General features: G+C 39.3%; 1 protein-coding gene across 5 annotated transcripts in view; it reads right to left on the bottom strand.

Moving 5' to 3' along the window:
• The window catches only part of VPS13C (vacuolar protein sorting 13 homolog C), a 106,061-nt gene that overhangs the window by 49,993 nt on the left and 34,087 nt on the right, over nucleotides 1-21,981 (bottom strand). For 4 of the 5 annotated variants that reach the window (XM_080980647.1, XM_080980643.1, XM_080980645.1 and 1 more), the window contains 27 exons: nucleotides 21,877-21,939; nucleotides 20,743-20,878; nucleotides 20,296-20,390; nucleotides 18,786-18,928; nucleotides 17,649-17,841; nucleotides 17,418-17,532; nucleotides 17,098-17,234; nucleotides 16,618-16,741; nucleotides 15,125-15,242; nucleotides 14,750-14,879; nucleotides 14,464-14,542; nucleotides 13,791-13,933; nucleotides 12,371-12,524; nucleotides 10,708-10,784; nucleotides 10,521-10,580; nucleotides 9,298-9,451; nucleotides 9,080-9,196; nucleotides 8,719-8,822; nucleotides 7,688-7,855; nucleotides 6,806-7,110; nucleotides 6,546-6,693; nucleotides 5,588-5,687; nucleotides 4,616-4,752; nucleotides 3,853-4,009; nucleotides 2,454-2,533; nucleotides 1,837-1,896; nucleotides 985-1,141 (listed from right to left, as the gene is read on the bottom strand). In XM_080980647.1, the coding sequence (XP_080836773.1) occupies nucleotides 985-1,141; nucleotides 1,837-1,896; nucleotides 2,454-2,533; nucleotides 3,853-4,009; nucleotides 4,616-4,752; nucleotides 5,588-5,687; nucleotides 6,546-6,693; nucleotides 6,806-7,110; nucleotides 7,688-7,855; nucleotides 8,719-8,822; nucleotides 9,080-9,196; nucleotides 9,298-9,451; nucleotides 10,521-10,580; nucleotides 10,708-10,784; nucleotides 12,371-12,524; nucleotides 13,791-13,933; nucleotides 14,464-14,542; nucleotides 14,750-14,879; nucleotides 15,125-15,242; nucleotides 16,618-16,741; nucleotides 17,098-17,234; nucleotides 17,418-17,532; nucleotides 17,649-17,841; nucleotides 18,786-18,928; nucleotides 20,296-20,390; nucleotides 20,743-20,878; nucleotides 21,877-21,939 (3,454 nt within the window). The remainder of the gene's footprint in view (nucleotides 1-984; nucleotides 1,142-1,836; nucleotides 1,897-2,453; nucleotides 2,534-3,852; nucleotides 4,010-4,615; nucleotides 4,753-5,587; nucleotides 5,688-6,545; nucleotides 6,694-6,805; nucleotides 7,111-7,687; nucleotides 7,856-8,718; nucleotides 8,823-9,079; nucleotides 9,197-9,297; nucleotides 9,452-10,520; nucleotides 10,581-10,707; nucleotides 10,785-12,370; nucleotides 12,525-13,790; nucleotides 13,934-14,463; nucleotides 14,543-14,749; nucleotides 14,880-15,124; nucleotides 15,243-16,617; nucleotides 16,742-17,097; nucleotides 17,235-17,417; nucleotides 17,533-17,648; nucleotides 17,842-18,785; nucleotides 18,929-20,295; nucleotides 20,391-20,742; nucleotides 20,879-21,876; nucleotides 21,940-21,981) is intronic. The other variant, XM_080980644.1, reaches the window with a different exon arrangement.

Below are 21,981 nucleotides of genomic sequence, written 5' to 3'. Positions count from 1 at the left end.
AAAGGATGCGCCAAGGGCAATCTGGGGCTGGCAAGCCATTTTCATGGGAGAAGTGACAGGCAGTATTTGGCATGCTTAACCAGGGCCGTCTTTAGCACCCAAATTACCGTATTTCTCCGTGTAATAGATGAGGTTGTCCTATACACGGGTAGTTGGGGGGGGCGGAAGCTGCGCACTGCCAGCCATCTGGTTGGGGGGCACACAACTCTCCCCATGCCACTGCGGGAGGAGAGCAATCCCCGCAGAGGCTTGGGGGGGGGGGAGGCTGCATGCCTGCCAATCATCTGGCGCCTACCAGAATTCGGTGCCGGGGTGCCCAGCACCCCTTGCATCCCTGGGTAAAAATGGCCCTGTGCTTTAACCCTTTTCATCGCTGCTTCCCTCCTACAACCCCAATTTTGAACCATTCTCCACCTACACACCCTTATCAATGAAGTCTCAGGAGCCCCAGCAAGGTGAAAATTATTTATTTATTAAATGTCTATACCGCCCTTCATCTGAGGATCAGAGGGCTGTTTACAATATAAAAACACAAAAACATGTAACATAGTAACAAACAAAAACAATGAACTCCTCCATACACAGTTTAAAAGGCCATAGATTGTTTAATTAACCAAAGGTCCAGAAAAAGAGGAATGTTTGTGCCTGGCACTTAAAGATATGTAATGAAGGTGCCATGTGAGCCTCCCTGGCATAAAAGTAGCCAAGGGGAACAGCTGCAGAGGAAGAGTTCTGCCTGCCGTTTCCCTTTCCCTACAATCTCTCACACACTTAGCTTTCTTTCTCATGCAATGCTGTGGCTTGTTCTTTTGGTCTCCTTCATAGCATTAATGCCCCTTTTTACTCTTTTGTTCCCTCCTCATATTATGTCTTATGCTAAATCAAATAAAGCACTTGGCAAAATGTAAAGCAGTATATAAATTAACACACCACAACCATTCTTGGTTATCAAGAAGGATATAGCAATATCCTACATCACAATACCTGGTTTTGCAAGAACAGTTTTGGGCTCCTCTGAAAGCAGCTTTCGATCAGTTCTCTTATCAGCAGGTGTAAGTTCACTTGTGGCATATGTGAAAAAATTCATGATTGACAGCAAGGCTTCTGTGTGTAGCAACATGTCCAATGAAGAAAAGGAGACCTAAGAAAGAGAAGGTATGTCACAGAGGATCACTGGCATCTTGCCTTAGAGCAAGGCCTTGGATGTCTGATTATTTTTTTAAAAAACTGCCCTTTAGCTTATGTATAATTAATTGAACTCATGCCATTTTAATTTGTATATTGTGATTATGTTGTCATTTGTTTATTACTTTGTTAAGAACATAAGAACAGCCTTGCCAGAGCAGACCAAAAGCCCCCCTTGCCCAGCATCCTGTTTTCTCAGTGGCCAAACAGATGCCCACGGGAAGCCCACAAGTGAGATATGAGCCCAGGAGCACTCTCAAGCAAGTGGTATTCAGAGGCATAGGACCTCCAACGCTAGAGGTAACAGACTCTCCATATCTTGATAGCCTTATCCCCTGTGAATCTGTCCATTCCCCTTTTAAGGCTGTCCAAGTTGGCAGCCGTCACTACATCATGTGGTAGCAAAATCATATTGTTTAAGTCACATTGTATATTGCCCTGGGATAAACATTATAAACCGTGGTATATGGATATCATAAATAAAATTTAACTTCGTTTGCATTCATTTCTCACACAAGCTTGGGAAGAGCATGTCGATCCAATAAACTTGATCCCAAAACCCTTTGACTAAGTTAACAATTGTTACAAAAAAAAACACCAAACACACCATACTATATAGCAGTTGACTTGCCAACACATTTCAGTACTTACATTTAGTGCTTGCTTTGTACTTTTGTAAATTGTTTCAAAATGTGCTCCATCTGCATCAGCCTAAGAAAAGAATTGAACCTTCAGATCATTATATAAAGGGAAGCAACATCCAGAGGGTTTCTCTGACCTAACATCTACATGTGCCTGCCCTAAAGCAGCCCCACCCTGTCCCAAAGTGTCACTCAAGATGACTGAGCTGTGTTTCACAACTTCCTAGACCACAGGGCAAGAAGGGTTAAGGAAGGAAGAGTTTTCCTTATCTCAGATGAGGGTAATTAATTGCCTTCAGGGAAAATCAGATCCTTGCATCTTTATTCAATCTTATCACCTAAAGTCATTTCCCACTCTCTGCCATCCCTCAATCTCCCCTACCCCTCACCTGTCACTCATACAAAAAATACACCTTACTGAATGAGACCAGACTAGCACTGACCAACCAGATGATCAGCTAAAGGACTTAGCCTTACTACAATGTTCAATTAAGGTAACCATAACATTTAATTCCCAGTTATTTCACTTTGTTGTTCCACATCACTGAGCATAAAAAGCCCTAATTTCGTTTCTTCAACACTGACTCATAAGATCTCACAATGATCTTTAGTTAAAAAAAAACAAACCTTTATATATTTCATTTTTAAAAGATGCTCGCCAGATTCATCTGAAGAACTAATGATGTTCAGAGGATCTCCTTTGGAATCTGTGGGTAAAGTGAGAAGCACGTTTACAGAGCTCTGATTCATTTAGCATTCATTTAGCACAGTAAAGTAATCAATGCAGTAAATGCATTAATGTTTCAATGAAGAAATGGTGTATAGCAGCAGAGGGGAACCCCTGGCCTGTGGGCCTAATTAGGTCCACCAGGCAGTTCTGGCGAAGCCAAGCCCACGCGCCCTACAATGGACATCATTTCTGACAACAGTGGTAGGGCAAGCAAATATTAGGCTGGGCCAAAAAGGGGATTGTGCCTGCAAAGCCCCAACAATCAGCTGAATGTCAGGGCTTGCATAGCACCATGAATGGCTCTTTGCAAGCCCCTCTGATGCCTCGACTATCTGAACATTGGGGCTTGCACTTTGCATGCCCTGACAATCAGCTGGTCATGAATGTAGGTGATAGGCAAGTGGGTGGACCTGTGAGTGGCCCTGCCCACCTGTCAAACTTGGCTCACAGGGAGTGGGTGAGATAGGGATCTGGTCTGCCAGCTGGAATTTAAGCAACTCAGAACAAGACAAAGGATGAGTAAAGAGGTTTATTAAGTGATATGAGCTACTCTTCTACAAATAAATGTAAAAGTGCTTGTTTCCAGCATTAGAGATTCGCTTCTTGGAAGAAATTATTTCAGCAACTATTGAATTTTCATCATAGCAACTCATTCCTTTTCCTCCTCCTTATAACCAGAAAGCTGCTTTGGGAAAGTGTGTGTGTGTGTGTGTGTGTGTGTGTGTGTGTGTGAGAGAGAGAGAGAGAGAGAGACTCCTCCTTAAATTATTTGTAGCAAGTACCAGGTTCAGCCCTTAAATTAAATATGTGACATTTAACAGGATACACTGCAAATGAGAGGGAAGACTGGCCACGTTAGGAAAATCTGAAAAAAAATATTTTAAAATGTGAAAGTTCTGTGAGAAACCTCCACCCACCAACTACAATCTTACAAGTGTAAGAACTATACTATTTATACATTTCTATTTTTCATCACATGTTTTCTCAAAAACCTATAAACACACATATAGTAATAAACACTCAATTACAATAAACCAAAAGTTGTGTAAAGCTTATGGCACAGAGGCAGCCAACAAAGGTCCTGAAAAACTACCTTTAACATTCAGAAGCAGAGGGTTCCAACTCTACAGCTCTATGATTCTGTGTAAATCATAGATGGACACAGAATCAGACATTAAAGAACACAAATTGAACTTGTAGGAAAACAATCTGTAAATTTAATATTGCCACATGAAGAACTGTTTGCACCACCTGAATTACATTATTTTGTCAAATTCTAAGTTAACCTTGACTTACCAGTGAATTCAAGGCACTTCATGTGGATTTTTTTAAGATATGCTGTAGCAGTCATGGAATGTGTTTTAATTCTGCTTTCAGTTCCAAGCTGCAACACTGTTAATGTGTGCAAAGGGCAGCTTTTCTTGTCTATCTGTTTCATTAATGTTACTACAACCTAAAAGAAAAATACAGGACATTTCAAAAATTGCAACAGAATGCATTTGAAGACTCAAAAGTCAACCATATATAGTTGAAATCAACACCACTTACATGGTTTCTGCCAACACTAGTTTCCAACTCCCAAGTGAAAAGAGCCGATCATCATGAATACTGTTCAGCATTTACTATAGATACCTGCTAGTTACCCACGACTTTTGAACTCAGTGGGCTATGTTTCATTGAAACTATGATTTGAGAAGCAGCCTTGATCAAAACTTCTTTTGTTCTCAGTAACCATAGGTCAATCAAACCAAGTTTCCCTGAATTCAGACAAACAAGGAACTGTGGTTTGTTTAAAAGCAAAAACTTTAAAACTTTTCCTTGGAGAGGGGACATGATATTAGCATGAGAAGCCAAGACTCATCACAGCTCATTCATGCAATGGGAAGCTAGGCCTTAGTCTGTACCAGAAAATGAGAGAAGTGGCATATTTTACACTGCTAACAACACAGATTTGTGGGCCTATCTTACGAGGCTTTCATGTGTCAAGTAATTGTCTCTAGCACAGATAAATAAAACAAACTTCAACATTTAGGCTTAAAGAGACAAACAGCTGTCATACCTCTTTGATTTCAAAGTTTAGCAGCATATTGGTAATATCCTCCTGCAGGACTTCTTTTGATGTGCCCAGTAAGTTATCTTCTAACATAATTTCTTTCTCAGCTACCAGTGTTTTTGTCTTTTGTTTTCCATTTCCTGCTGATACGAAAGACAGGTTAGTTCCACTTGTAAAACAGCATTTTTATGGTTATTCCTCCCAAAAAAGGAACAATGGTTCTCACCTGGAGACTGTTTCTCAGAGATATTGAACACGTGGCATTGTGAGTTTTGCTGCCCTCTTATGCTTCAAGACGGGAAACCAGGAAAGGTCTTTGCCCGCTATGCCATGCGTTCATCACCTCTGAAGAAACAGAACCCTATACTAATTCCAAAAGCCGCACTGGCTGGCATGGATTGATCCAGACAAAATTCACAAAAGGAGAACAAAGGGGGATGGGAGACCAAAACAAGCAACCTAAAAGACCAAACTATTTACAAGGTTTTTAAAAATAAACAGCTAAGATAGGAAAAGGCCACTCACTGTTCAATATAATCCATTTAAATATAGTTTTCTTAAGGGACTTCAACTACTTTCTGCATTAATTTTCACGTATGCTTGGATTACACAGCTCCCAAAAATAATAACTAAGCAGGAAGCAGTTTTCACCATCTGCTATAGTTACCAAGGGAAAGGAAAAACCAAAAATTCCTGCTCAATAGCTTAAGCAGTCCTTATTTCTCATTTATTTTTTTGGCACTGCATAAATAAATCAGGCTCAAGCCCACACCTAAGAAGAAAATTACTTCCAGTCCTCCTTTCATGATATTTTATTCAAGAGACAAGAGTATGTCTGGTGAACCTGAGAAATGCTTCTTCTCCTATGATCCTAACTTTTAAAACTAATCCAAGCCTCAGCAATATGAAGCATTCCAAATGAAAATCTACTAAGGAATGGGAAAACACATACACATTTTACAATGAAGACTGACTTACCTTCAGTTTTTGCTAGTGGCTTTGTGGTTTGATCTGCTTCAGCAAGGTTCTCTGTCACTACTTTAAGCAGAACATTCAAATCCTCTTGACTGAGAATGATCTAAACAGTGGCATATAAAGTCAAATTATCTGTCTCTGAATTTGAGAGCTTCTATCAAATGTTCAACTGCTGGTAAATGCCAGGGATCTTTCTTATATTGACCAATTACAGGCAGATACTTGCTGCCTATTGCCCATCATATTGTGGGTAATAGGAAGCAAGTATCTGACAAGCCAAAGAGACCTGCAGTATTGGATTCATTCTTGCATCAACAGCAGTTTAATCATGGGGTTCCAGTTCCTCAGCACAACCTGCTTCCCAGCAATGCTTCAAGGCAAAAGTCACCACAGCTATAATGCTTTCTTTCTTGCCCTCACTCTAATCATAACCTAATTAGTTACATTTTTTGAGTGGCTAACTAAAAACTTCTACTTATGATCTCTATATAAAAGTTTTCTTATACTCTTGCTATTGTCTGTTGTATAATAAAATAATTATCCATTTAAAAAGTACCTTTATGACCAATTTAATATTTTCCGGCTCTCCAGTTCTTTCTCCACACAACTCTCTCTTCAACTAGAGTTGAAACTCTGGAGGCAGCACAGAATAGTGGCTGCTGCTGTACTACCATGCATGTCAGCTGCTAAGCAGGGAGGCTAAGCAACTCTCTCCTGCCATTCCCTGGTTTGACTCTCTTTATTTATTTATTTATTTATTTATTTATTTGCCCATTTATTCATTCATTCATTTCCTAGCAGTGAGCATATACACAGCTTCACATAGTTGAAGTTTTGCCACATTTTAAATGTTTTGGCATGTTTCTCTGCAGCATTGCATTAGTCTTAACATTCTCTGAAGATATCTGTCATAATAAAAAGAACTATGCAAGCATACCTTTGAAAACAAAAATTAACTTACATTCATTGCATCTAGATGCCCTTTGATTGCCACTATTGGTATTTTGTGATACCATTCTCCAGCCAGGTTGCGATTCACAGAAAGGTTCAGATTAATAGGATGCAGAATTTGGATGTCAGTTTGAGAGAAACCTGGTTGCAGGATTGTCCTAGGTAACAACAAACAACATGACTGTTTTGGAATAACATGACGGACCAGCCCCAAACAGCATTCTGACTATCCTGATTCAACAGCACATGGATAAGAAAAGTTTAATTCACCTTGACAACTTAAGTTGTGTCAATAATACATCCATTTTATCCATGACCGGGGGGAGTGAACAGTCCTCTGCCAGCACCAAATTGAATTTGTTTTGTATCTTGATCAATCCCAGGTCTATCACTATAGCATTAGATGAAACTGAAGACTGAGGGATGAGTATAACTGGAGCCTTTAGATTAATATCCATGGAAAGACGAAAGCTCCTCTGAGCCAAACCCCTCACACTTGTGGCAGCTTTCTCTGCAGCCTGCACCGTAGCAGCACTCAGGGCTTCTTTGGCAATTTGGAAGTTGTTCAGAAAATTCTGCAAGAGGAAAAAAGCAGTGATGATTTCTTCAGTGGCACTTTCATTTTATTGAATATCCCTTGTATTAATACATCATAAACTTTCCCCTATAACAGTTGCAGCTGTTCAGGAAAGATTTCAGATTCTCAGACCCAGATCTTTACTTAACATGTAGGTCCATCCTTCTTCATGAAAGATGGCATAGTGATGACTTTAGCAAGACAAGGAGCAGGAGCAGTAACTGATGGCAAAGCAACAAATTAATCCAAATCAAAGTCTGACTTCCTTTCGTGCCCAGCAAGAAGCAACTAGTCTGGTAAAATGGAACTAAGAGCTTCAAATCTGTAAGAAGCTTATATAATTTCATATGGAACTTTTCCTTCTCTAGGGGACTGAATCAGGCCAAATCCAATGAATAGGAGAGCCTATTTTATTTGGAAGAGGAAAGAAAACCTAAATAAATGCCCAAAAGTATATTTCCAAAACACTCTCATACAATTACCAAACTGTATCATCTTGCATGGTAATGTAAAGGCTTCCTATTAATTCTATATGTGGCATTATAATGCAAATTCACTTGATTGTTGGGTCTTACCAGGAGTGACATGAGGAATTTATGTAGGTATATAATCTGAATACAGCCCACTTTGAGAGACATTATCCCATCCACTTTGGACATATCTCTGTAGGCTTCTCCCTCAGTAGCTTCTGGATACAATGCCAAATTGAAACTGAAGACTTCATCACCAACTATAGAAACAGCCTAAAACGGGAAGGGGGGCAGAAAGTACATATAGTTTTCAGTTTCTAGATCAGTGTAAACACACACAGGTATTTGAGCAGTTCAAATTATCTTAGGTGCATGTGAGTTTTATCTCCATTTCTAGGAATGAAGTTCTGAAGATTAGCATTATCTCAATGAGTAGATTTATCAGCTCAGATTGGATTTACAGGTCAGTCTATTCAGCCCATTTCAGAGACAGAATTCCCTGTATGTGATTGTCTCATAAAATATTTTCAAAGCAAGGAAGCTTTTTAGCTAACCCAATGAAGATGCCATATCCCACCAGCCACTGTTATTATTTATTGTTAGGTGGTTATTTATTCATTCCCCATCTCTTGCACTAGACGATGGTTATCCCTGTCTTCCCAAAATAAAAAGTAAACATTTGAGATGCTTCAGGACATAGAAAACATCCATGATGCCTCTTGCCTTATCAATCCTACAAAGACAATTTGTAAAACTGGCTTCCATAGGAAGAAGAAAATCTTGCTTCAGTCTCCCCCTGCCCAACAGCTTTCAGTCACAATGCAGGGCATGGAATGCTTCCTCCTCTGCAGCCAGCCTCACAAACCACATTTGCATTCATCATGTGAGCCACTAAGAAGTCAAAAGAAGTGCTCAGTTCCTTCCTAACAGCTCCCATGGGTGGACACCGATTCCTAACCAAGTAGCCATTTATTCTGCATACCTGTCCACTGGAACCTAAGCATATTTTTTTTATCCAGTTTTGCAGCTTGTAATTCAGCTCACTGAATCTTTTTTTTAAAAAAATAATAATAATAGTCCTAGTGAAACACCATTATATGAATTATTTAACAACATTCAATTTTAGTATATTATACCTTTTTATGAATTGTCCTTGAATCAACATCAGTAACAATTATATCTTTCAGCCGTGCAAAGAGAATGGTTTGACTGGACTGAAGAAACAAAGATGAATCAAGACCTGAGAGAGAAGAATTGGTACATGCAATTTCAAACCTTTCAAAATTATCTTTCTTTCCAACTTCTTAAAGTTGTGCATTTATTTATTACACATTGTGAACCTTGACGATACAGTGAACCAAAAATATGAACATAAGAAATCAGCCATGAATCCTCAAAGAAATTAAATCAAGGTCTTCAGCTATATTATAAGTTTTGGATACAAGTTTTGGAAACAAGTTCTTAAAAGGTCCCCCCCCCCACACACACACCCCTTACCTTGAATTTTGATTTCAGCAATATTGTTCTTTGCATCACAAATGTTTAAACAGAAGGCATCCAACTTTGCAAACACTTTGAAATCAAACACATCCTTTTCTTTGTGTAGTTTTGTCACTGTGAGGAAGAGATTTGTACAATGGATTTTTTGCTGAGATGTGAGCCAATTCATGGAATATTTTCAGATAAGCTACACTGAAATGAGAAATTCACCATACCTTTCTTCAAATTAGCCTCTTTGTTCTGTTTGCCTTCCTGTATCTGCAATGACCCTCTACTCTGACCCCTTGACGGGACAACAGCCATGAGGTAATTGAGAGACGAGAGAAGGGCCTGCGTGTGCAGCAGCAGGTTTAATGATGAGAAGGACACCTAGTTGGGGAGGGAGAAGAGTCACAGATAGTGGGAGTTTCTTATTCACATAGTATGTGTTTACTATAATAGATTACGTTCTGTCACTTGGGGAAAAATACGGAAGCCTTATATGAATGAAGAAGTCATTCTTTCCGCAGGGCCTGTAAGACAGAGTTGTTCCGCCTGGCCTTTGGCTTGGAGCCAATTTGATTCCCTCCCCCTCTTTCTTTTTTCTTTTCCTTTCTCCTCCTGCGATGAGGCTACATTTTAATATTTTAACGTTTCAATATTTTAATGTTGTATTTTAATTTTGTTTTTAAGCTGTATTCATTCAATTTGTTTTTATTATTGCTTGTTAGCCGCCCTGAGCCCGGCCTTGGCTGGGGAGGGTGGGGTATAAATAATTTTTATTTATTTATTTATTTATTATTATTATTATTATTATTATTATTATTATTATTATTATTATTATGTTTAGGGTGTTCTTTCCAGTTAACTAGCTGGAAATATTTGGGGGATGAAGCACACCTTGCTTAGTGATGGGCATATTAATTACCTGTGCTACTCTCCAGTCCAGAACCCTGATTGGCCAGAAGGGTAAACCATGGACTTCTAAAAATTAGAAGCCTTTATATGTGGAAAAATGTCTAGAAAAAGAAAGAAAGCCCTTTGGCCTTCAGTCTCATTACTTGGGCACAACGTTTTGGAAAGACACACCACACGTGGCCACATGAGACAAAGGCAGCCTCTCTTCAGATGCAGACATATGTGGGGCATGAACAACCATGGGTCCCATCATAATTTCAAAGTTAGCTCTTGGCAGACAGCTCATCTTAGCAAGCTAATGAAACTGCAACAGGATTTATTTTTTAAAAAAATATCCTAAAGCTAGGAGGAAGCAACCCAGAGGGAGAATGAGACAAAAGTGACAATATTACAAGTTTAAGAAATGCAGCAATAGAACTCCTATCCATACCATTTCCCTCACACACACCTGCCCACGCTACCTGCAAAGTGATATGCTACAGAGCAACCTGAAGAATCATGATTCAGGCCAGTACTAGATTTTGTCCTAGATGTTGCTTACCCGAACTGTTTGTTCAGTGTTATCAAAAACTGTCTGAAATCCTGGACCATTTCGATTGGCCTAAAGGAAATATCAAATGTGAAAGTTAAGAGACTAAACTAAACACCATCCACATACACGCAGGTTCCAATTTTATATTTACTCAGCTTTAAAAAAAATAGTTATTAAAAAACCCAAAAACCCTTACCTTGATGTATTCTACTTTCAGGAGATCTAACCCGGGTTTATCTGAAGAGCTAATTAAATGAAGTTGCTGTTTTTTACCTGCAAATACAACATAGAACTTCATTTAAGAGTTTTTCACAACAATTGGCATCAGCTTTAAAATCTACAACAGGTATCGGGCACAGCATTTTCTAGAACTATGGTCCAAACACCTTTAAATAGGAGTCACAAAAGACAAAAGTCACTTCCAAAGAAATTCAAATTGCAAGTAGAAAGTACGATTGGTACCTACTTGGAGTGTAGATTTATGAGGGTGTCATGCAGGAATAACCCACCCCAGTGCCTGCATGACACCAGGAATAAATTGCTAATCAGACAAAGGCCTGGTGATGGAGAAATGTTTTTGCCTGGCACCTAAAGATAAGGTGCTAGGCAAGCCTCCCTGGGGAGAGCATTCCACAAGCAGGGAGCTACAAAAAGGCTCATTCTCATGCTGCCACCTTCCATACCTCTTGTGCATGAGGCATGCAAAGAGCCTCAGATGATGATGATTACAGGGTCCAGGTTGGTTCATATGATGGGGGGAGGATATGGTCCTTGAGGCATCACGGTCCTGAGCCATTTAAGGCTTTATAGGTCAAAACCAACACTTTGAATTGGGCCTGGAAACTAATTAGTAGCCACTGAGGTCAGGCCAGGATTGGTGTAGTATGCTCAAACTGGCTTGCCCCAGTGTGCTACCTAGCCACCAAAGTTTCCAAACAATCTTCAGAGGCAGCCCTATGTATAACATGTTGTAGTAGACAACAGACCTTAGGCTATCCCTGTCCAGATAAGGGCGCAGCTGGGCCACCAGTCAAAGCTGATGGAAGGCACTCTGCACCACACCAAGGCCACCAGAGCCTCAAGCAACAGCAAAGGATGCAAAAGTACCCCCAGTTTATGTACATGCTGGACTGAGCTTCTTTTGTTGTCTCTCTTTCAGTCCATTACCAAGGCAAGACAACGGTCCAGCACATCCACTGCCAAACTTGCAGATGTAAAGCTGTAGAGTTATCATTGGCCTACTGCTGACAACATACTCTGAAACTCTAGATAATCTCACTCAGTGGTTTCATGTATATGTTAGGTAGGGAACCGCACACTGAAGGTTCTACAGGGCTGAAGACCCTCTGGAAACATTCATCCAAGTAGGGCCAGAACCACTGTAAAGGGAGTGCCACCCACCCCCAACTCAGACAGCTGCTCCAGAAGGAAACTATAGTTCATGGTATCAAAAGCTACTAAGAGGCTGAGGTGAATTAAAAGGGGCATATTTCCCTTGTCTCTCTCCTGACAGGGTGGCCAAAGCAGTTTCTGTGCCAACACCACTGCTTAAGCCCTGACTGAAATGGATCTGGAAAATCAATTTATTCTAAAAAGTGCCTGGATCTGGTCTGCAACTACCTGCTCAAGAACCTTGTTTTAGAAGGGGTGCAATTGGAGCCACCCCTATTCTCCCCAACTCCCAGGCACATCTTACATCCCTTAAATTAAAAAAAATAACAAAAACCACAAGTTTTAAAAAACCACAAGTTAAAAAGCAGTTAAAAACAATTTAAAACATTATAAGCAATTAGGACAATAATAGCAATAAATCAGTACGTTCTATCACACAAGTACACACGTCCTTTCTATTAAGCTACCTTGAATTTCATGATAATCCAGGCTAATTTTCCTCAAATAAGATACAGCTCTCAAGTGATAAGTTTTGTCAGTTGCTTCCATTCCAAGCTGCTTCACATTAAATACAAGGATTGTTTCTTCTCTCTGTAGTTGCTTAGTGAGCTCCAAAACCACCTAAGTAAAGCATCAGGATAAGTATTATAAAACTTCTTTCAAACCCAGTGTTGTCCCTACCTACATTTCTTCCATACCATACAAGGGGAGAAAACAACTACTTACAATGACAAGTGACTGGTGCCATCCTAGAAGAGGATATATATGACAGTAGGAAGAATGCCTTTTCTAATATGGTCCATGTAAACACCTCATTTTAAAAAAAGTAAATTCAGGGGGGGATGTTTTTATTCATCTGCCAAGTTGATATAATAAATTCACCAAGGCTAGAATCCTGACCCTACTTTACCTGTGAGCAAGTCCCACTGAATTCAATAGGACTCTGAGGAGGCATGCTCAGTATTATGCTGAGTCATAGGAACATAGGAAGCTGCCTTATACCAATTCAGATCACTAGTCGATCTTGATCAGTATTGTCTACACTGACTGGCAGCAGCTCTCCAAGGCTTCAGGCAAGGGTTTCTCTCAGCCCTACCTGGAGATGCTGGGGATTGAATTTAGGACCTTCCACATGCAAGACAGAGCTATGGCCCTTCATCTTTAACTGAGTGGCAATTACAGTGTTGAAAAGCATCTTTGATACTAGCCCAACAGATTAGGTTATGACAGCACTGTAAGAGACTATTCATACATTCAATGAACTGATTAAACTATTTTATTTATTTAGGAAATTTACCAATTGTTCATCATGCTACATATTCCAGGGCAGTTTAAAATAAAAAATAGAAAAACACCACCACCACAACAAAACTAAGATACATAGTGGAATTGTGCTGCTTTTAGACCCACCCAGCACACTCACTATACATCTGATGCTAACCTTAAATTGTTCATATGCATTCAGAACCTATGATCAAACACTTGATAAAGTGCAGCTGATAGCTATTGACTGGGTATATGAGCAGAGCCGACTGTGTATGTGCCGATCAGGTTTAAATGATACATCAAAACAGGAGTGGGGAGGAAACAACTTTCTACCTGCTTCCCAGTTTAACTTTTTCAGTTGAAAAGGAACACTAAGGAGAGTTACGCCCTGAAGGGAAGCCTGCAGCTGATGCAGTAATTCTGCTTTAATTGATCAGGCTGTGTACCACTGCCAACTCTCCACCAATATCAGATGAAGTCAGGTTGGTTACAGCAGAATGCCTATGCTCCATTTCAACAAGAGATGTCAATGCCAACTGCAGCAGCCCATTTGTTTTGGAAATATATTATTCAACTTTTATCATTTGAATTATTCTTCGGGGGAGGGGGAGAAACACTTGCCTCCCTAATTTCAAACTTCAGTTGAAGATTTGTGAGCTCTTCCTGAACAGTCACAAGTTCAGTCTTTAGTTCCTTTCTCTTGGGGAAGGTTCTTTCTCCAGATATAGTAGAGTCATCAGCATCAAAATACTCATCATCAGATTCTAAGGAATGAGATTTTTTTAAAAAAAGTTATCTGAGTAGAAATAGACAACATAAAAACATTGCCCCAATGGTGGACTGATCAGCCTCAAATATGTCAGTAAACAGAAACAACCTGATCACTTCTTTTATTTTTGTTACCAAGAGCTCTCTGCTTCTAACCTGTTTCATATTTTTAAGGATGTTAACTAAAAGTCCTAATACATTATCCAAGTCAAAGCAATTGCCTTTTAATTATCCTGAGTATGCTCAAATTCAAAGCATGGCTCACCAAGGCTTCCCTATCATTCTACTACATTGATAAATGTATCTTTCATTTACGTATTGTAAACCTGGCTCCACACGTTACGGCATTCATGGAAAAACTGCCATTATCACTTAACCTGTTAAACTGTTAGTATCTCATCATGATTTAAATCATCATGGATCATCCCGTCAGTAACAGCATGAGGGAGCCAAATTAAGAGGCAGTAAGATCACTACATGTTGGTGGTCTATTCAGCTACAATCAGCATCATATTTCATTTTTTACCTGATCCTACTCCTTCCAGCAATAGGGATGTGCCAAGAAAATATTTTTGTCTATCAGCAATAGCAGGAATGGTGGATACCTAAGAAGATTGCAAGATACAGAGAATGAGCTGTGGTTCTAATTTCATTGTTCGCATTTTTCTAAAATGCCCTCATTTTAGAAAACGCAACATTGCACCTCTCTCTATTCCGAATAAGAGTTTTTACTTGTCTTCATATCAATCATATTTTCAATCTGTAGCATGTGTTTTTGATCTCTCCCCATATGATGAATATTATTTATTTACTTTTGCACTCGAAGCTGAAGCAGCTGGCTTCTGTGGGAGCGTAATGCTATCAATGAGTTCAAAGACACGTTTGATCTTCTGATCAGAAATCCTCAAGTGAAGCAGGGGAAGCTCTCCTGATACTTTGAACCTAAGGATATTTTTAAAAGGACGGCATTAAAAGTGTTTGATGTTACATACAAGGCATGTAACAAAACTAGACTACCAACAATCAATTTTATTAACCAACTGATACAAAAGTGAAATCTACAGAGGAAAAAGAAAGTACTGAAACACCAAACAAGTGAATTTCAGAAAAATTTGCTTACTACAGTTCATTTTTCCAAGAAACACATGAAATCCATAATTACAACCAATTAAATTGTGATACATTACTTAGCCATTCTGGAATCCTTCTCCACCATTGATTTGGCAAGCTGTATGTGTATGTCCATGGGATGCAATATGTGCAGAGGTGAGGGATGTTCAAATCGAGCCTTTTTCCAATCTTCTCCTGAAGAACAATTAATAATTTGCATGTCTTAGTAAGTGTAGCATGAGAGAAAATATACATTTCTAATTCAAAAGTTATGTTCTTAAATATGTAAATCCAGAGATAACCATGGTAGAAAGAAGCACTAGTCTTGAGCAACTGATCAATTGCAGAAAACCCAATACACTAGATGCACTATCTATGAAAAGTTCAACAATTCTACCATAACCATCTTGTTACCCCCTTAAAGAGTATTTGCTAATCTTTAAGGGACCACAATACTTTGTTTCTACTGCAGCAGACTAACATGGCTACCTCTCTAAAACTGTAACATCACAGTTGCTATTAAGAAGCACCAAACTCAAGTTAAATCTGGGATGCATAACTGAAGCTAAGGACATTCTGCTGACGTCAAGATTACTATCATTCAGCATCAGGTGAAGATGCTTATTTTCTCAGAACTTTAAAATGTATTGTTATTTTAGTGATGCTTTAACCCATTCTATTCTTATTTATACATGCATTATACACACACACACTTTTTAAATAAAGTCTCTATTTAACATGGCACTTCTACCTTCCCACCTAGACTCCCTTATGCCCAACAATAGGGATGGGAACAGGTTACTCTCACCCAGTCTTGGACCTCTGTGCAAATTCTGGCTGAAGTGAAATGTCTCAGCACTAAATCAACACAGTACGAAATGGGATCTGGAGGTACAGAGCAACAGGCAGAAAATGGATACCACAATACAAATTGTCAGATATCCCCCATGGTGGGATTGGGACAGAACTGTGCTTTACAGAGTTTAAAATCCCCAGAGCCCCACACCTACTTCTTACTTCAGAAAGGATATGACAAGTCCTTTACTCCTAAGCATGTTTGGTTGCTCTATTCATCCCTGGAGTTTCAAGTACAGTAGCTAATGACTTCCAAGCACCTGCTTTCTTCCCCATTCTACAGGCTTCCTCACACACACCTACTTCCCAGATCTCCCTGAATGTTTTCTTTCCCCTTCTGGCTTGCCACTGCATATTTATACCCAGGTACCTCAAAGCACAGGTTGTTCCCTTGTCTGTGAATGAGGCTCTGTGGTTCCTGCTTCTCTGCCAATCTCTGTTCACTTGCTCTGTCAGACACACTTTATACAGCCACAATGGAGGCTGCAGAGCTACCACTGCAACACATCCAGCCCAGCCGTGTTTACTTCTGGCCAGGCCAGTTGCAAGGTTCTGCAGAAACAGGCACCAGTTGCCACCTCTTCCTCCTAACACCAGTATACAAATTATTTTGTCTTGGGATTTGATTCTCAAAGCATTGCTTTCAGCTCCAAACACCAGCCAGTAATCAAGACTCTGTTTACATGTAACTTTTATTTCCTTACAGACTGAATACCTGATAAGCCAAACAGCAGTTGCACATTCTTGATTTCTACATCAAACTTGTCATATGCTTTATCCATGATCTCTTCCAATGATGTACTTGAGGTATGGTGGTTGCCTTGATTGATGCTGTTCAACTATTGAATAATCACTTTTCATTATTGTTTAGAACATATTAAACACCTCATTTTCACAGATTCATCTTTCATAGCAGCAAGATTAATCAACAGACTGATTTATGGAATGATTTTAAAAAATATATAGGTTCATTAACTTAAAATACTACAAATGACCAGTGAAATAGTCTTCAGGGTTAGTAAATTATCAGAGTTCACCAAAAATGATAGAACTCTAAAGGAAGGGGCACAGACACAAACCCCAAGACTCAGGTCACGTAGGTCATTCACTAACAACACACACTCCTCCATTTCTAACCTATTTAAATGAAGAGACCTTTTAAGCTTTGATCTTTAGAAACCTAAGGATTATATACCTGAAAAGTACCAAAGTCCAGAATAAGAAGGTTGGATTTTTCATGGTGGAAACCTGTCTGTGGTATCAGAAGATAAGAAGGTTTCAGATTAATCCTCAAGTCAAGGACTTTGCGAGTTTCAATAATATGTGCAAGCCCTAAAACACAAAACAAAATGAGGAGATTTTTAAAAATCTTGGTGTGCAGTGTAGAAAATGGTGCAGGCTTTAAAACAAATAGATTCTAAGATTGAACTGTTAAACAGCATTCAAAAGGTCATTTGGTCAGTCTTCTGTAATCCCTCTATGTAATCAAGCGAACACATGTTTCTGGAAAGATACCTGTGGCAGTCCTCTCTTTAATTTCTTCTAGTTTGGAAAGAGTGGCCGTTGTTAAGCGTTCAAGGTCCATGCCCTTGCTTGTCTGGAAGAATTCCACCATTGCGTTTATTGTTTTCTGCAAAAGAAAATTTTGTTTATGCAGTTTTCGTAATGGAATTGCAAATCCATAAATAAAAAATACAGGACTTCAAGAGAAAGAAACACTGTTAATCATTACTGAACAATACTCACTGCATCATATATAATTTCCACAGGCTGTGATTCAACAAAGAATCTCTGATCTGCAGTACTGTCTTCTGGATTATTCTCAAATTCTATTTTGAGCAGAGATGATCGTGTGTCCCCAATGGAAGCCACGAGTGAAGGAACAATGTTCTGCTGTCTCAGACCAGTTACATACCAGTGTTCAAGCTTTGCTTCTACCCTGCAAGTTAAAAGTTGACAATCTGAATGCAGAACTTATACATGCAGTTAAACGTTAATCAATATTACAGGGACTAGACTTGGCCATACCAAATCAGGTGTAAGGAAGAACAAAATCGGAAAAGAATTTGGCAGAGCACCACTTTTCTGAATGTGTGTGTCTGTAAGTAGCATCAGTTTAAGGAATAAGGTAACGGTATGTATAGATGAACAGAATATGAACAATTCGCTTTCAGTTAGTCCACCATGCCTTATTTAGACATAGAATTGCTCTTCTGGGCTGAGCTCAAAAGAAGCTAATTTTGCTTAACAGTTACAGCCAGCTGTGCACAGCACTAATTGGCTGAAATTTGTCAATGAGCTCTGCCCCAAATAACTTAAGAGGTTGTCCTGTTTCCTTTTGTTTTTTTAAAATAGAATGAGGAGAATACACATAACGAGGAGCATATACATATCTAACCCTTTTAAAAAGTAAAGAAAAAATGCACAGCCCACCTGAAGCAGGAGGGATAGCAAGCCTATGCACTTAACTGTGAATCAAAATTTATGGCACATATATCTGTCTCTGCTTTGAAAAGAATAGATATAATCTGAGACAGAATCCATTTTTAGGTTTCATCATAGTGTCATCCCGATATATCCTAACAAGTTATAGATGGGTTTCAGCACCCCTTACACCACTCATTTAATGGCAGATACTAGACTTGAAAAGTTTCATGTCTCTAATAAGAACTGTCCAAAAAAAATCACTAGTTTAAAAAAAGAAACATGAAACAGATAATTTAATTTAATTTCTAATCACCCTTCACCACAAGGTTCAAGGTCGGGTTACAGCAATGTAAAAAGGCAATACTAAAATCAGTTAAAACAATTTACAACCAAAGGACTGGATTAGTTTTTACTATGTGCCATCAACCACGTACCACTACCACAACAGAAACTTACTTAAGGGCTTGTGCTCCTGGTCTCTGTGATATTTTAGTGCTTAAATCAATTATCTGGATTTTAAGAGTGTCTGGAACATTTCTGTCTTCTTTAATTGTAAAGGAAGTGCTTAAGAGTTTCAGGGATACCACATGGGCAACATACTAAACAGAAGATATAAGCAGTAAAGAAAGTTAGCCATACATTTCATTGCCCACTGTACTCATCAATGTCTACTGAATAAACATATACAGCAAAGTATAATGGTAAGACAAAACTAGTATTTAAAGGATTCTTGAAAAATATTAACTACTCCAAAGTTTTCTCCAATGGCTGGACAGGCTAAGTTCCAAGATGCAGCAAGACTTTATTGATGGCAAACTGCGCTAACTCTTCTAAAGCATGTGTAGTTTAGGTCAGGGATGAACCAAATTGCAAGGTCAGAAGACTCCAGTCTTTCAACAAGCACATGTCTCAAAATATCAGCGTAGGACTAACAAATTATCATTGGTGAATACTCCATTTTAGAAACCAATATCCATTACATTATTCTCCCAGAACATTTAGTTTAAGCCTAGGCCTCTAGCCTTTGCCTAACTATGTATGGATCGTGACCAGAATGGTGAGGCATCTGGAAAGTCTTATGAAAACAGGCTGAAGGAGGTAGGTATACTTAGCATAGAAAAGAGAAGACATGATTGTGGTCTTGAAATGCCTTCAGAGCAGTTAGGTAGAACATGTTGCTCCAAGAGGCAAGGACTAAAACCGATTGCAGGGAAGCAGGTTTGAGTAAAGCATTAGGAAAAACTTGCTGAGAGTACGCACTCTTTGACAGTGTAACAGAATACTTCAGGCAGTAATGAGCTCTCCTTCACTGGAGGTATTTAAACAAAGGCCAAATGAAAGGCCATCTGTCTAGGATGCTGCAGTTTCACTGAGAAAGGGGGTGGACTAGATAGTTCCCAAGGTCCCTCTCAACTCTATGAGCCTACTTTCCATTCAGTGGCCCTGAACTATTTGCCAGTGACAAAGCACCCAGGCTTCAAACTACTTTAAAAGTTAATGATGGTTCAATAAATTTATCTATTAACCTTAGAAGTGCTCAGCCTCTCTTGCATTCATTTTTTAAAAATAATTGTTATTAAAGATTTTCTTGATTTACAAAAGTAAATTGTCTCTTTTTCAGGTTTCAGAGTCTTTTCTACAGATCAATTACATTTGATGTGAGATATTAGTATTGTATACAGTATAAGGTTGGGAAAGAAGAGGTGGGGGGACTGACATGGGGACAAATAGAAGAGGACCCCTTCACACCAGTATGACTCTCCTTTATACACAGCCCAACGAAACAACAAGAACCCACCAACAGCAAACAAATCAATATGACTAATTTGACCCAACAATTTCTCTTGGATCCATTTTCATCCAATGTAAAAAATAAAAAAGCCCTTAGAAGAAAATAATAATTTGGAGAAAAACAACTGCCATACACACACATGATATTCCTACATTTATTAAAAGGTACAAATACCTTCTTGGGTAAAGATAGATTGTGAGAACTGTCACTATAGCCGATGGCAGTGAAAAGCTTCGCCTTCTCTTCTTGTGTCATGAGATCATCAATAGCTGAACAAAAGGTTTGAGATATTGTCATTAGCTGCTCATTTCAAGTGCTTGCTTATTTTTACAATATTTTCACATCACTTGCAGTATTTGAAGAAAAGATTCCACTAAAACTTCTAGTGAGATTTTATTGAATAGAAACCCTGAATTGCTTTACAAATAGACATGAAGTGTGGGTGTCTCTTGTTCCATTTTTACTGATGAACTCTGATATTATTTTATCACTGAAATGTTGCCACAAATTTAAGGAAAATATAGGAGCCACTATAGCCAGTAATATGAAAATTTGTGCAATCCAGGCAATCCACATAAGCTAAGTATCTAGTGCCCCAGTTACTTGTAGGTGCAAACCTACTTTCAGGAACTGAAAGTTCTTCTTCATCTTTTTTCTTAGATTCCTTCTTCCCCCACAATCCACTAAACCATCCACCACCTTTCTTCTCTCCATCAGTTGATTTCTTTCTCAACAGCCTTTGTCCTGACCTTATAACCTATAAATCGGAAAGTTAAAAAAATGCATGAAAGAAAAATTAGATACACTGTGGCATTGCAACCGCCAATAAGCAAAGGATGCACAAGAGATCACTTCTAAGGAAAAACTGAAAAATGAGTGTTGAATGGCAGACTAGTTTTTATTTTTTAAGCATTGCATGTTTAAGTGGCCTTCCTCTCGCTTCCAGAAGACCATTTTTGGCAAAGGATAGAATGGAGATGTTTTACTACTCATAAATAGGTAAAGGTAAAGGGACCCCTGACCATTAGGTCCAGTCGTGACCGACTCTGGGGTGGCGGTGCTCATCTCGCTCTATAGGCCAAGGGAGCCGGCGTACAGCTTCCGGGTCATGTGGCCAGCAGGACTAAGCCGCTTCTGGCGAACCAGAGCAGTGCACGGAAATGCCGTTTACCTTCCCGCCAGAGCGGTACCTATTTATCTACTTGCACTTTGACGTGCTTTCGAACTGCTAGGTTGGCAGGAGCAGGGACCGAGCAACGGGAGCTCACCCCGTCGCAGGGATTCGAACCGCCAACCTTCTGATTGGCAAGTCCTAGGCTCTGTGGTTTAAATAGGCACTATGTAATAGGAGTCTGCAAGAAGAACAAAGGTGAACATCTTACTACAGAATCCTAGTTATGTTGATGGGAGCCAATTTCAGCCTTTCCCTAGATGTTCCCTAAAGTGTTACACCACTTTAGCCAGAAAGCATAATGGAACAGGTTTATTTAAAAAAAATATCTGGTAAAGATAAAAATTGGGTAAGTGGGGAGCACCCTGGAGAGTCTTCCCAGCTTGCAAGGGGACCCTCCCCAGAGCCCAGAGAGGGTCTCCTCACGAGCCAGAGGTGCAGCAGGCCTTTCTTGAGGCTGCTCTGCCTCCCCGCCTAACAACTGACAGGCAGACAGATCGGACGCAAGTGGAGAGCTGCCTACATTCATCGTAGTCATTTCTTAATAACTATGATCCAATGAAAAAAGAAAAAGTAGAGCTTACCTCAGTTTGTGCTTGCTGTCTTGCTAAAACAATATTGAACACATCTAGAGCTTTTTCTAAATCCTGTGGAACAAATGAATAAAAGCAACTTTAATGTAACATTTT

Source organism: Podarcis pityusensis, assembly GCF_964106645.2.
Source record: "Podarcis pityusensis genome assembly, chromosome: 14".
In the NCBI taxonomy this organism is placed as follows: Eukaryota; Metazoa; Chordata; class Lepidosauria; order Squamata; family Lacertidae; genus Podarcis; species Podarcis pityusensis.
The sequence above is the reverse complement of the archived record's forward strand: the minus strand, read 5'-3'. Positions and strand labels throughout refer to the sequence as shown.